The sequence below is a fragment of the Peromyscus leucopus genome, chromosome 15, assembly GCF_004664715.2.
Source record: "Peromyscus leucopus breed LL Stock chromosome 15, UCI_PerLeu_2.1, whole genome shotgun sequence".
In the NCBI taxonomy this organism is placed as follows: Eukaryota; Metazoa; Chordata; class Mammalia; order Rodentia; family Cricetidae; genus Peromyscus; species Peromyscus leucopus.
In genome coordinates, this window is record NC_051076.1 from 82,331,886 (window position 1) to 82,344,556 (window position 12,671).

Sequence of the window (12,671 nt, forward strand, 5' to 3'; positions counted from 1 at the left end):
GCCTGGCTCTGCCTCCCGAGTGCTGGGATTAAAGGCGTGCGCCACCACCACCCGGCTTAAATATTCTTTTGATATTTAATATTATACTGTCTTTAATCATTTAAACTAATCTGATGAGTTACTAATTAAGTGAATTAATTAGTATAGAGACAGTAGCCTAGGATAATACACATATAACGAAATATTGGCTTCTGTAGAAAATTTTTGTCTTCTTGAGAATTAGGAAAATCCTTATTTTTATTAACTACCTCTAGACTACTCTAGAATATATTCTTTATTATTTTTATTGTTATTTTGAAACATGATCTCTCACTGAACCTGGAGCTCACAGACTCAGCTGGACTGGCTGGCCAGCCAGCCAGGGAGCCTGCCCTGTCTCCATCCCCAGCCCTGGGGCCACAGACCATACCTGACTTTTTACATGGGTGCTGGGTTTTTATAATGAGCCCTCTCCACAGCTCTGATTTTATGGCCTTTATCTGAGTTTTATTGTCATTTCAGGATTTGTTGTTGCTGTTGTTTTAAAGAAAGCATCTTGTGCTGGGTAGCCTCTTTGTATGATCCTCCTGCCTCATCCTTCTGAATGTCTAGATTATAGATGTGCACCACCATGCCCAACTTTAGAACTGAAGTTACTTTGTATAGGTTTGTCTGCTGACGAGGCAATTTTAAGGTGTATTATGTGGTATGATTTTGGATTTCTCAGAAAAAGGAAAAGTCAGAGATTTGGGAATGAGGGCAGAAAAGAGAAAAGAGTCTTAGAAAAATTGAGTCGCCTTTGTTATTTTACTTTTTATTTACCTTGAGGGTCTACCTCAGCAGACCAGTGAAACTCAGGTAAAACAACAGAATGTGGTTCTTGAGTGAGTTGGCCTTCAAATTATTTCTAGAGCTCTCTTTTTTAATTTTCATTTTATATGTATGAGTATTTTGCATGCATGTATGTGTACCACAAGTGTACAGTGTGTACAAAGGACGTTAGATCTCCTGGAAGTGGAATTGTGAATGATTGTGAGTCACCAAGTGGGTGCTATGAACAGAACCTGGGTCCTCTGCAAGAACAACAAATGTTCTTACCTCTCTCCAGCCCGTAGAGTCCTTCTTAATGTTGTTATTCTTTTGATTTGGCTTAGAAGTGTTTTGTTGCTGTTATTGTTTTGTTTTCTTTTTCCCTTTTTAAGAGGGGCTTCCTTTAGCCTAGATGGACCTCGAACTGTAAATCTTCCTGCTTCCGCCTATATAGTGCTGGGATCACAGGTGTGAGCCAACATGCCAAAGAACCCTCAAAATGGACATTGTTAGTTGTTTTGTTGGGGGTTTTGTCATTACTTAGTGATAAGCATGGAAACTGTCCTTGCAGCCTGTGTGTGTTAGGACACAGTTCTTTCATAAGACATACATTTACTTCACAGACTTACTGTAAATAAGAAAGAGGTCACTACAGCTGCCAGAGGGCTGTGTTCTATAACCAAGCAAGAAGAGAAAACGTTCAGATAAATAGTCACTGAATGAAGCCATTCCTGCAAAAAGCTGGTTTTCTGGGGAGTCTATGCTCAGTTAAAAAAAAAAAAAAAATACCTTGGGCATCCAGGATGACTGCTGCTACTCACTTGCTTATTGTTTCCTAAGCATTGCTTTTATTTTATAGACATTGTCTTTAAAGTCTCACCCTATTCTGTGAGGCTGTTCTACCCCTCAGTGACCAGTAATGATTCAGAGTGCTATTTAACGGGGGGTTTGCTACAATTTTGAGAAACTGAAGATATTTGTGATATTGTGAGGAAGTGAAATAATTTATTATTGAAAAGGGAAAATGCATATACCTTTTGTGTAATAGCAGTGGTAATATTTTCATGAGGAAACTTATGTCAGGACTACGTCGTAGTGCATATAAGCTGTGTGTCTTGGTTCATTTGTTTATTGTTTTTCCATTCGGGAGATTGAGAGGTGAGGTGAGATCATCTGTAAATAGTCCTCGGAACTAGACAGTAGTGGTAGTATTATATATCTCTCAAATCACAAATCACTTATTTGGAAAAGCATACATTCTTGCCTAAGAAGAAAGAGCAAACAGAGGATGGGGGTAAATGTTTAAAAGCATTCAACATTAAAATGAATTCTTATAAATTTAAAATAATCATTATAAGTTGTAAAGCATAAGAGTTGTGTACATGTGATTGGGATAAAATTAACAATTTCTTTTTTCCTTTTTCAGTTGTTATACCACATTTACATAAATTAGCCTTGGTGAACAACTTACAAATTGTGGATTCGAAAAGACTGGACATCGCAATCCATCTTTTTGAAGCCTACAGTGCACTGTCCTGTTGCTGTATCCTTGATGTGTTGAACTGTAGCTGCCTGTGTAGAACCCATCGTATAATAAACCCAGCTGTAAACATCAAGTGGACTTTTTTGAAAGTTTTGGTTCACCTTTGCCATACCTGTTTTTCTCTAGCCATCTCATAATTTTTAAAGGTAGTTTTTAATCCTCTGTTTATATTTTATAATTTGAAAGCCCTGATGAATTTCCTACCCTGAGATTTACTATACAATGAGCAAGAAATGCAGGGCAGAATGAATCTAGGCTTTTATGTTCTGGTGTTGGATTTTACAAAGAATGTTTAATTTATCCAGTGGAATACTAGGAGTTTCTCTTAGAGAAGTGTCACTCTCTGGAGAAGTTCAGGGCCAACATGGTAGTCATCTCTAATAACAACTGGGAGAAAAACATCCTTGAGACTAATATCAACCATTAGATAACAGTTTAAATGATTAAACTAAGACTTAAAGACTTTAGTGACAACTTCTTCTTTCCATAGTTAAAAGCAAAACTGAACTGGAACATAGAGCTTTAGCTGTCCTGTTGAATAGTCTCACTGTACTATGTTTAGTAAAATAAAACTAGGAAGGAAGTGAAGATGGCCAAGTGAACCCTAGCCTCTGGCTCTCAATAAAAAACAGACGAGTTCAAGAAAGGGAACTAAGAGATTGGGAAGGGTGGAAGGCTGAATTCTCAATGCAACCAAGGAAGTACATGTTAAACAAATAATTAGAGAATTATCATCATGCCCCCCCCCCCAAAAAAAAAAAAAGGTAATTAAGCTTCCTAGTGATTCGTAGGGGAAAGCAGGTTTCAGGAAGAGTTTTAGAGTACCATAATTCTGTGTTGTATGCCAGGTCCTCAGCATTTCAAATATGTTCTAGAGTGCCAAAGACACTCACTGTTAGTGGATTGTTTGTTTGTTTGTTTGTTTGTTTTAAACTGGAATATAACCATGGAGGGTTGCTTTTGTTCACAGTAAATTAAGTTGGAAAAGCTGTCTGTTGGGGAGCTGTATGTCCCTCTGGAAATTAAGACTTAGAAAGTAGGGTGCATTGCTGAGTTCATTTTATTTTGAGGATTGATTACAAATAACCTATTTATGTCAATGATGTAAGCCATGCTTTTGATAATATCAGTTATATAGTCAGCAGGGATCTAATATTTTAGTTAGATAACTTAAGTATCCATGTCCTTTATAAATTTTGTTCCAGTAAAAGCAGAAGTCACTGTCACTCCTGATCATCTTGTTGGATTTTCAACAGAGAAGATAGAGGAAGCAGATGAGGAACTGCTGCTCTGAGTTGTCAAGGAGGAATCTTCTTATGAAGAAGTGACAGGACCCTGGCAAGAGAGCTATGATGGTGTGAGAATTAGAAACTCAGCTCTGAAAGTGTTTGTTAGAAGTTAAGCAAAACTCATGTGTAATCTATATATGTCTCAAGGAAAAGGGAAAAGTCCAAGGACAACTTTAGCTCTATAAAACAAAATTTCTAAATAAGAAAAGCAGTGGTTTCTGAAGAACATAGAAATTTATACAGAGAAATTATCAAGTGTTTCAGTATGCACAAACTATTGCTGGAATAAATAAACTAAAAAGTCCCTTTCCTGGACAAGAAGCGGAAGAGCCATCTTAGAGTAGCTCCTGTTCAAGTGCTCGGTCGTGTATGACTCCCACCTTGCTTGAGTCAAGAGTGCAATCACTAATAAAGTCCCATTGCCCAGGTCTGTCCTGCAAGAGTTGATTAGAATGTGTCTTCCTTTCAGAACTGACATAGGAAAGTTCCATGTAACAACTCGTCATAACATGTCATGACAAGCTTAAAAGATATTAAAGAATGTTCAAGCTAGAGAGTAGATGGCTTAGGAGTGATAAGAAAATTTGACAAGGTGTGTGGCAAGAAGAGATAAGTGAATGCATCTGGGTGCACACGGAGACCGTTGGTTAATGTTGGGTAACATTAACATTGATGTATTTAAAAGGAAGTGATATAGTAGGAAGGTCACAGGGTGTGTATATAAAGGACAGAGACAGGTTTTGTTTAGAAAGAAACTGTATTATAGATCTATCTAAAATGCAGGAGTGTGTCTTATGAAACCCTGAATGTCTTCTAGACAGAGGTATTTGACCATTTACCACTGAGGTAAAGGTGGTTTTAGTATCAGATAGGACTGAAGGATATGCATTTCCAGTCTTTAAAAGATTGTTTGATTTTATGAGTAAAAGGTAGTCTTCATTGTGCGTAGAAAGACTAACTTCCCTATTTCTGTAAGTATGACTGTCTTGAGCCTCCATGCCCATGTTTCATTATATCACTCTACTAATCCAAAGGTCACCCACAGTTATATCTTGGAGGTACTTTCCCAGTATCTAGAAAACAAAACTGTATAATAATTAGGCTGCAGCCCTCTGTATCATGTATATTTTTAAATTGTGTGTGTGTGTGTGTGTGTGTGTGCATGTATGTACATGAGCACATGCACACGTGGAAGTCAGAGGACAACTTTCCAGAGTTGATTATCTCCCACCTTCCTGCCAGTGTCAGCAAGTTTGTGAACAGGTGCTTTGACTCACTGAGCCATCTTGCAGGCCCCATGTATATTTTTAATACCTATGAATTTACAAGTTATGCATTATAGGAGCTTTGTGAGCATTGTAACTGTTTTCAAGGAGGTGATAATATATTACATTCCTTTTTTTCTTAATGAAGTTCATGGTAATTTTTTAAATTAAGCCAGTTTTTATAAAGGAACTCATTTACTTTGTTTTTCAATTGCACATGATGCAATATTAAACCAGAGCTATAATAATATTCCAGAATTGATGTGAATTTATAAGATGAATTATTTTCTTGAAAATTGTATCTGATTTTTCTATTCTTTTGAATGTGGAGACAATCAACTAAAACTCAAAGATGACCAGGACCTAAAGTAAACTGAATATACAGCAAAGGCTCTGTTTGATTCATTCTGAACCAATAGAAAGTCATTCTAGCTGGGCACTGGCGGTGTATACCTTTAATCCCAGCACTTGGAAGGCAGAGGCAAGCAGATCTCTGTGAGCTCAAGGCCAGCCTGATGTACAAAGTAAGTTTCAGGACAGACAGGGCTACACAGAGAAACCCTGTCTTGAGAAACTCAAAAAAGAAAGTAAGTTGTTAAAACAAAACCAAAAACAAACAAACAAACACATGACTGGAGAGATAGCTTGGTTTAGAGCACTGGCTGCTGCTCTGCAGACAATCTGTTCAAGTCCCAGCACCCAGATGGTGGCTCCCGTCTCATGTACCTTTCTGGCTTCTGCAGACACCAGGCACACAAGTAGTACGCAGTCATACATGCAGGCAAAAATCCACATGCAAAATAAAATTATTTTAATTAAAAAAGAAAGCAGGAAAAATGTGTATGCCTTAGACAAGTTACTTAACCTAAATGGTGTGCAAGTTTGTTGTCACTGGCTGTGCCGTTTCCGTGAGGGTTCAGGTGAGTGTCATCCTCAGGTCAAGCACGTCTATAGTGTACAGTGGGTCTCTAAAGAGGATCCCACGCATTTCTGATAGTAAATGTAGATCCTTTTTCTAAATTTCTGCATGATCCCAATCTTTTGTAATTATCTTACACATAACAAATAGTAATGTTATGAGCAACTTGCCTTTATCAGTTTTTTATATAACTTTCAACTTAGCTGTCATGAAAATATTTTAGTGTATGCAAGTGCGTACATGCATGTAAAGGCCAGAGGTCAACCTCAGGTGTTGTTCCTCGGGAACAGTCCACCTTAATTTTGTAGACAGCATGTTTCCCAGGTTTCCTCCTGTCTCCACCTCCCTGGTGCTAGGATTGTGGGCACACCATTGCACCAGTTCTGAAGTTCAAGCTCAGATCTTCACGCTTATGCAGCAAGCACTTATCAACTGAGCCTTTTCCCTAACCTGCTGGAAATGTTTTCTTATCTTTCATGTTTAGAACTTAATTTAGCATTAGATTACATAATTTAATGCACATAGTCCTTATTTTATTTATATTATTTAATTAAATTGTGGCATGTTAGAGATAACACCAACATAAATAGATGTGTAAGAATATACCTAGGTGGGTTTTGGTATCAACTTTCCCCACAAAGGTGCCATCTGTGAAGGAAGCCTGACTCCTGAATGTTTGCTGAGCCTAGGCACTGAGGCTTCTTTCTATGTGATCACTTCTCTGATGGCCCCTGTTTGTTTTTTTTGTTTTTTGTTTTTGTTTTTGTTTGTTTGTTTTCTTTTCCTTAACTACCTTTCCTCAGTCATTTCCGAGGATTTAATGGTAAATCACTTTTTACCCGGCCTTAGATGTTTACGAACTGACATGGAACATCTGTCTCCAGAACATGAGGTAAGTGCCTGTGACTAGCAGCACCAGGTTCATGGGATTCAGCATCTCCTGTACACACACTCTTCTCCCTGTGTAAGGCTTGATGGTGACAGCCATGCTTAACACTGTTTAAGTCTAGCGTGGCATTATTTTGTGAGTTCATTTACTAGTTGTAATACTTCAGCAGGTTCTTTAGCATCTTTGACACTGAAGTAGGGATAACACACTCTCCTTCACTTGATACAGGAGAATGTAATCTGGAAATATCTCTGGGATATTTGATCTGTTGTATGGAACTGTCTTGGACCACTAACTTCCTTCAGTTCAGTTCTTTCTAACTCTGTGTCTTCTAGCGTTATTTCATTCCAGCACTCTGTGCCTTCAGCTAACGCCCACACTATCGGCACTTAAGCCTGCTCACATGTCAGAGCCTTGGCCCAGTCTCTTCCCAGAGTCCCTAGCACTCTATCCTCCTCAGGTTTTTAGAATGTTTTCAACTGTGGTTTATAGTATTTGACAATGTTAACTGTATTTCACTAAAGTGACTTTTCTAATCAGGTTATTTTAAGTTCCATGATAAAAGAATGTGAACAAAAAGTAGAAAACAAGACTGTCCAAGAACCTCAAGGGTAAGACATTTATTCTTTTTTAAGGCTTATTAACCTGAATTTCTCTGTCTAAATTTGTCTGGGTATAATGTTTTATTTTGTGTTAATTTATAATCACTTATTTGGAAGACAAAATTATTCAAGCCAGGCATGGGTGGTGCATACCTTTAATCCCAGCACTCGTGAGGCACAGGCAGACAGATCTCTGTGAGTTTAAGTCCAGACTAGTATGCATAGTGAGGTTTGGGACAGCCAGGGCTACATAGTGAAATCCTGTCAAAAAAAAAAAAAAAAAAAAAAAAAGACAATTATTTACGTCAGCTTTTTCAATGGTGAGAAATACATGGGGACTTTAAGATTCAGATGTCTACCCTGTGCTTTGTACCTTCCCTCAATATTCTATGCAGGCTAGAGATAGTGTGTGTGTGTGTGTGTGTGTGTGTGTGTGTGTGTGTAGTGAGGGGCACAGGTATGTGATGGCACACACATGAGGATCTGAGGAAGACTTGCAGGAGTCATTATTCTCTTTCTGCCATGTGGGTCCTGAGGATTAAACTTGGGGTGTCAGGTTTAATGACAGGGTCCTCACTTGCTGAGTCGCCTCTCCAGTCCCCAGAGACACTTCTGTTGTGTCTGGGCTGTGTACTGGACTGAACTCTACCAGTCAAATGAATAGTGCCCATAAATTTGTGACAGGAGCTTTCAAATGTGGGGAATGTTCCAGCCAAACAAGATAAAACTCAAAGATTCAGTGAATTCGGGATTCAGTTCAAGTTAGAATGTTGAACATTCAGAATGGGAATAATTTATGTATGGGTTCATATACTATTATTTTCAATGAAAAATTAAGGGTTTTGACCAACTAATCATAAATTAAGCTCAAGCACAATTTCCTTTAAAGCTGACTATCAAAAATAAACATTTCATTTGATCAGTCATAAGTTCTCACACGTACAAATAGCACATATACATGTTGGCACGCACACACTGACACACACACACAGCTCATACTCCTCCCTGAAGTCAGTACACCTAAGTTTCTTGCCTCTGTAAAGGATTATGAACGTTTCTTAACCTCCTATGATAAAAAGAGAGCTTCCCCACCCACTCCACTGTTTAGCCTTGGCTCTGACTCTGTCCTGGGATTGCCAGTGTACACTACCATGTCCATCTGAAAAATAAATTAATTCTAAAATGAGGCAAGTTGAGCACTTGCAGCTTGCCACACATTGCCCTTGACTTGTTCATATACATTTCCTTATTTAATCCTCGGGACATTTTACAGTAGAAACTGCAAGTGTGTTCTGTAGACATGGAGATAGAACCTGTAAGATCTAGAGCTTCTTGATCAAAACCACAAGGCAGGAAGCTGGTTTCCTGTCTACTGCAGGACGCTTGTTGGGGCACTGAAAAAATTGTGCTTGTTCAGGGTTCTCTTCCTGTTAAGCAGTGTGATAATAAGCAATCTTTCATAGTCATTCAGATTGTGTTTACTTCCTGCACACTAGGCTGCTGAAAAGGAAAGAAGAAATGAATTTGAAGACAGTTGTTAATTGAAAGTAATACAACTAGTTGTTCAGAACACACACACACCTCAAAAAAGGAATAGGATTGTTATCACAGTGCAAGCCTCACTGTGATTTAATTTGCTCATTTGGGAAATAGTTAATACCTGTGTTCTGCTGTAAAAATTGAATGAAGTGGCTGGACAGTGGTGGCACATGCCTTTAATCCCAGCACTTGGGGGACAGAGGCAAATGGATCTCTGTAAGTTCAAGGACAGCCTGATCCGCAAAGTGAGTTCCAGGACAGCCAAGACTACACAGTGAAACCCTGTCTATAAAAAAAAAAAAAAAAGATTCAACGATTGAATGAAGCAATAGAATTAGATAAGAGTTAAAAGAACAACTACCCAGCCGGGCGTTGGTGGCGCACGCCTTTAATCCCAGCACTCGGGAGGCAGAGGCAGGCGGATCTCTGTGAGTTCGAGGCCAGCCTGGGCTACCAAGTGAGCTCCAGGAAAGGCGCAAAGCTACACAGAGAAACCCTGTCTCGAAAAAAAAAAAAAAAAAAAAAAAAAAAGAAAAGAAAAAAAAGAACAACTACCCAAGGCTAGGAGGATAGCTCAGTCAGTAAAATGCTTGCTATGCTAGCATGACGGCCTGAGTTTAATCCCCAGAATCCTGTTTTCTGTTTTGTTTTCTGTTTTCTTAAGGACCTGGTGGTACATTCTTACAATTCTAGCTCCAAGGAGACTTTATGTCCAGCCAGCCTAGCCAGACCAGTAAGGCCCAGGCCAGGGAGAAATCTGTCTCAAAAGAAGATGGATAACTCCTGGCAAACACACAGGCAAAAGAACAACCATTGAACTGCTAACGCATGTAGAGTGCTCTCCTGGGCCTCCCACTTTGCATTTGTGTCGTCCCAATAGCCCTCTGAAGCAGACTCACTGTATAGAGAAGCAGCTTCCTCAAGGCATCACAGCCATGTGTGATCTTAACTGTTGCTGCTGCTTCTCATGTAAAATACCAAACCCTAGATGACACATAAAAATTCCTCTTCACAAATCTTCATTTCCTTTGTGTGACGTAATGATGATATGTTATTAACAAATGAAAAACTTGAGCGCCCCCAGAATGGCTCTCAGCAGGTTAAGGCACCTACTGCCATGTCTTATGGCCCAGGAAGTGGAGGGAGAAAACCACAAGCTGCCCTCTGACTTCCACACATGTGCTGTGTCTTACATTTTTAGTTGCTTTACATTCACTTTAAATTTTCTTTTCTAGCTCGATGTCAATTGCTGCAAGCTTAGTGAGTGAAGATACGAAGACCAAATTTTTGAACAAAATGGGCCAGTTGACAACCTCAGGTGCCATGCTGGCCAATGTGTTTCAGAGGAAGAAGTAGAAACAGGAAGGGAGCCCCAACGAACACTAAGGTGGACCTCAAGCAGACTGGCTCCTTGTACTTGAAGCGCTTTCCTTTTTATTTCCTGAGCTTATGTTCTTGTGTTATCATTTTATCCTAACCTCCAAAGATATTTGCACTGCTTTTGATTGTTGCTGTGTATCTGTTGGTTTAGGAATTATAACTGTGGTAATAGAAACTTGATTTAATGATCTGTACCAAGTCCCTATTCTATGTTCTTATTTTTGAGAATAACTTTTATATATAATATATATATATATGTATAGTGAAGAGGGGTTTTTTGGTTTTGTTTTTTTTTTTAATTTTTATTTTTGAATGGGATATTCGCAAATATCTGTATTATACTCTAAGCTATTACAATGGTACTTAAAATAATGTAAATTTGAAGTCATTGTTATAAAGTAATAAAAGTGGAGATTCCTTAAGTATTTAAATTATGAAAGAATAATGCAGACTTTTTATTATTTCTTAACTGACTAGAAAGAGCCACCAGCATTACTCTGTGCCTTTTGGACTTCAGTTTGTGTGTTCTGTAGGAATCATATGCATTCCTTTCACACAGTATTTGAGACTGCTGTGGTGAATTTGAATGACAGATCCTACAATAAGTAGATAATGATGAGACTTAAAACATTTCACATCTCTTGAAAATCCTTTAAGTGCTGTTTAGCCTCTCACCATTTAGAACATACAATGGAATTACCTGAGGAGAAACAGCACTTGAGCATGGTGAGGAGTAGCCAGGGTGAATTTCACAATTGTACTGGATTTTAAATGCTCAAAAGTAAATGTACAGAGAAGAGCTAATGATCATTTGTCCCCAGTTGAAATACACAAGAAAATATGATTTAAGTCTGAAATTTTACACCTATTTCCTATAACACATTTTAGGATGCTTTATGATTATTTAAATTTTGCAGTTTACCTTTTCATCTAGTCTCAGAAGGACTAAAAAGTGTAGGGACTTTGGAGATTCCTTTTTCCCTTCTAAACAGAAAGTGTCATTGGTTACGTTATTATTGGTTAGTCACCGCCTGGTCCCTTAAATTCAGTGGCTGTTCCCCATTAGTGTATTCTATATATTCTTGTGTTGATAGAGAGTTCCACTGGAATTTGGTTGTTGTCTACACAGTGACACAGAGAGGTAGGAAGGGTGCTGCACATAGGAAAGGGGTGACTGGTTTAAGGGGTTAATGTGAGGCCTTTTCGAAAAATGAATTATTTTGATAAAGAATTCTCATTTTAACACAGTTGATGAATATAGATGATTCTCATATTTGTTGTATAAATTGACTTTAATACACCTGGATTACATTCACTTCCTGGGAAAGCTAGCTTTCCCACACAGTCAAAGCTTATAAATTAGTTTGCTTTAGGCAAAGCCATTTATTTCTTTTACCTATAGTGAAATTATTGAGTCGTCTCTCTGAACTGTTGGATTCTAGGCATTCCTGAGAAGTTGAAAGTGGCTACCTTTCCTGTCAAAACGTTGATTCTGTTATAAATAAAATGTTTTTACATACTTGTTTTAGTTGTGTATTTTGTTTTCATTTTGAAACACTGTATATATACAAAAATAAGAAATCATTTATTCATGAAAATACACTGATATTTTAGAAATCTGATCTCTATAAGTTCTCTATTCTAGTTTACTTTTACTAAAAAGGATTGTAGTGGTCTAAAACTAATGCATTTTAGACATAATTCTAAAGAAATGTTTATACTCTGCTCTGAGCTGTAGTGGAATATATGTCTGTCTGTTACCAGATGAGTAGATACAGAGCCCCCAAGTATCTGAAAATCGTGCCAAGAATCAGTGCAGATGACAAAATTCTACAGATGCCTGAGTGCCTGTATGGCCTGGTGTGTATAGCCTAACATTATCCTTCCATGTTCCTTAAGTCATTTTTAGATTGTTTACAATGCCTAGTATAATATAAATGCTTTGTTGTTTATAATTTGGGGGTTTTTTTGGGGGGGGGGAGGAAATAATTTCTCTTTTAATATTTCATTACTTCTTTGAGAATTTCAACAATGTGCTTTGATCATGTACCCCCAAAGTTCTTCCAGGACCATCCCTCTTTCTCTATTGCCCCAGCTTTGTGGGGTTTTGTTTGGTTGGTTGGTTTTTGTTTGGTTGGGTTTTTTTTTTGTTTGTCTGGTTGGTTTTTGTTCAGTTGGTTGGTTTTTGTTTGGTTTGTTGATTTTTTTGTTTGATTGGTTAGGTTTTTTTGGTTGATTGGTTGGTTGTTTTTTGTTCAGTTGGTTGGTTTTTTTGTTTAGTTGTTTTTGTTCAGTTGGTTGGTTCTTTGGTTGGTTGGTTGGTTGGTTGGTTGGTTTTTTGTTTGGTTTGTTGGTTTTTTTATTCGGTTGGTTTGTTGGTTTTTTTGTTTGGTTGGTTTTTGTTTGGTTGGTTTGTTTTTTGTTCAGTTGGTTGGTTTTTTTTGTTTGTTTGTTTG

At 38.0% G+C, this 12,671-nt stretch overlaps 1 protein-coding gene across 4 annotated transcripts in view; it reads left to right on the forward strand.

Annotated features, from left to right (window-relative positions):
- Relch (RAB11 binding and LisH domain, coiled-coil and HEAT repeat containing) overlaps positions 1-11,739 on the forward strand; it is a 93,946-nt gene extending 82,207 nt beyond the window's left edge. For all 4 annotated transcript variants that reach the window (XM_028883392.2, XM_028883388.2, XM_028883389.2 and 1 more), the window contains 4 exons: positions 2,216-2,332; positions 6,609-6,697; positions 7,235-7,305; positions 10,071-11,739. In XM_028883392.2, the coding sequence (XP_028739225.1) occupies positions 2,216-2,332; positions 6,609-6,697; positions 7,235-7,305; positions 10,071-10,191 (398 nt within the window). In that variant the 3' untranslated portion in view covers positions 10,192-11,739. The remainder of the gene's footprint in view (positions 1-2,215; positions 2,333-6,608; positions 6,698-7,234; positions 7,306-10,070) is intronic.
- Positions 11,740-12,671: the final 932 nt, after the last annotated feature.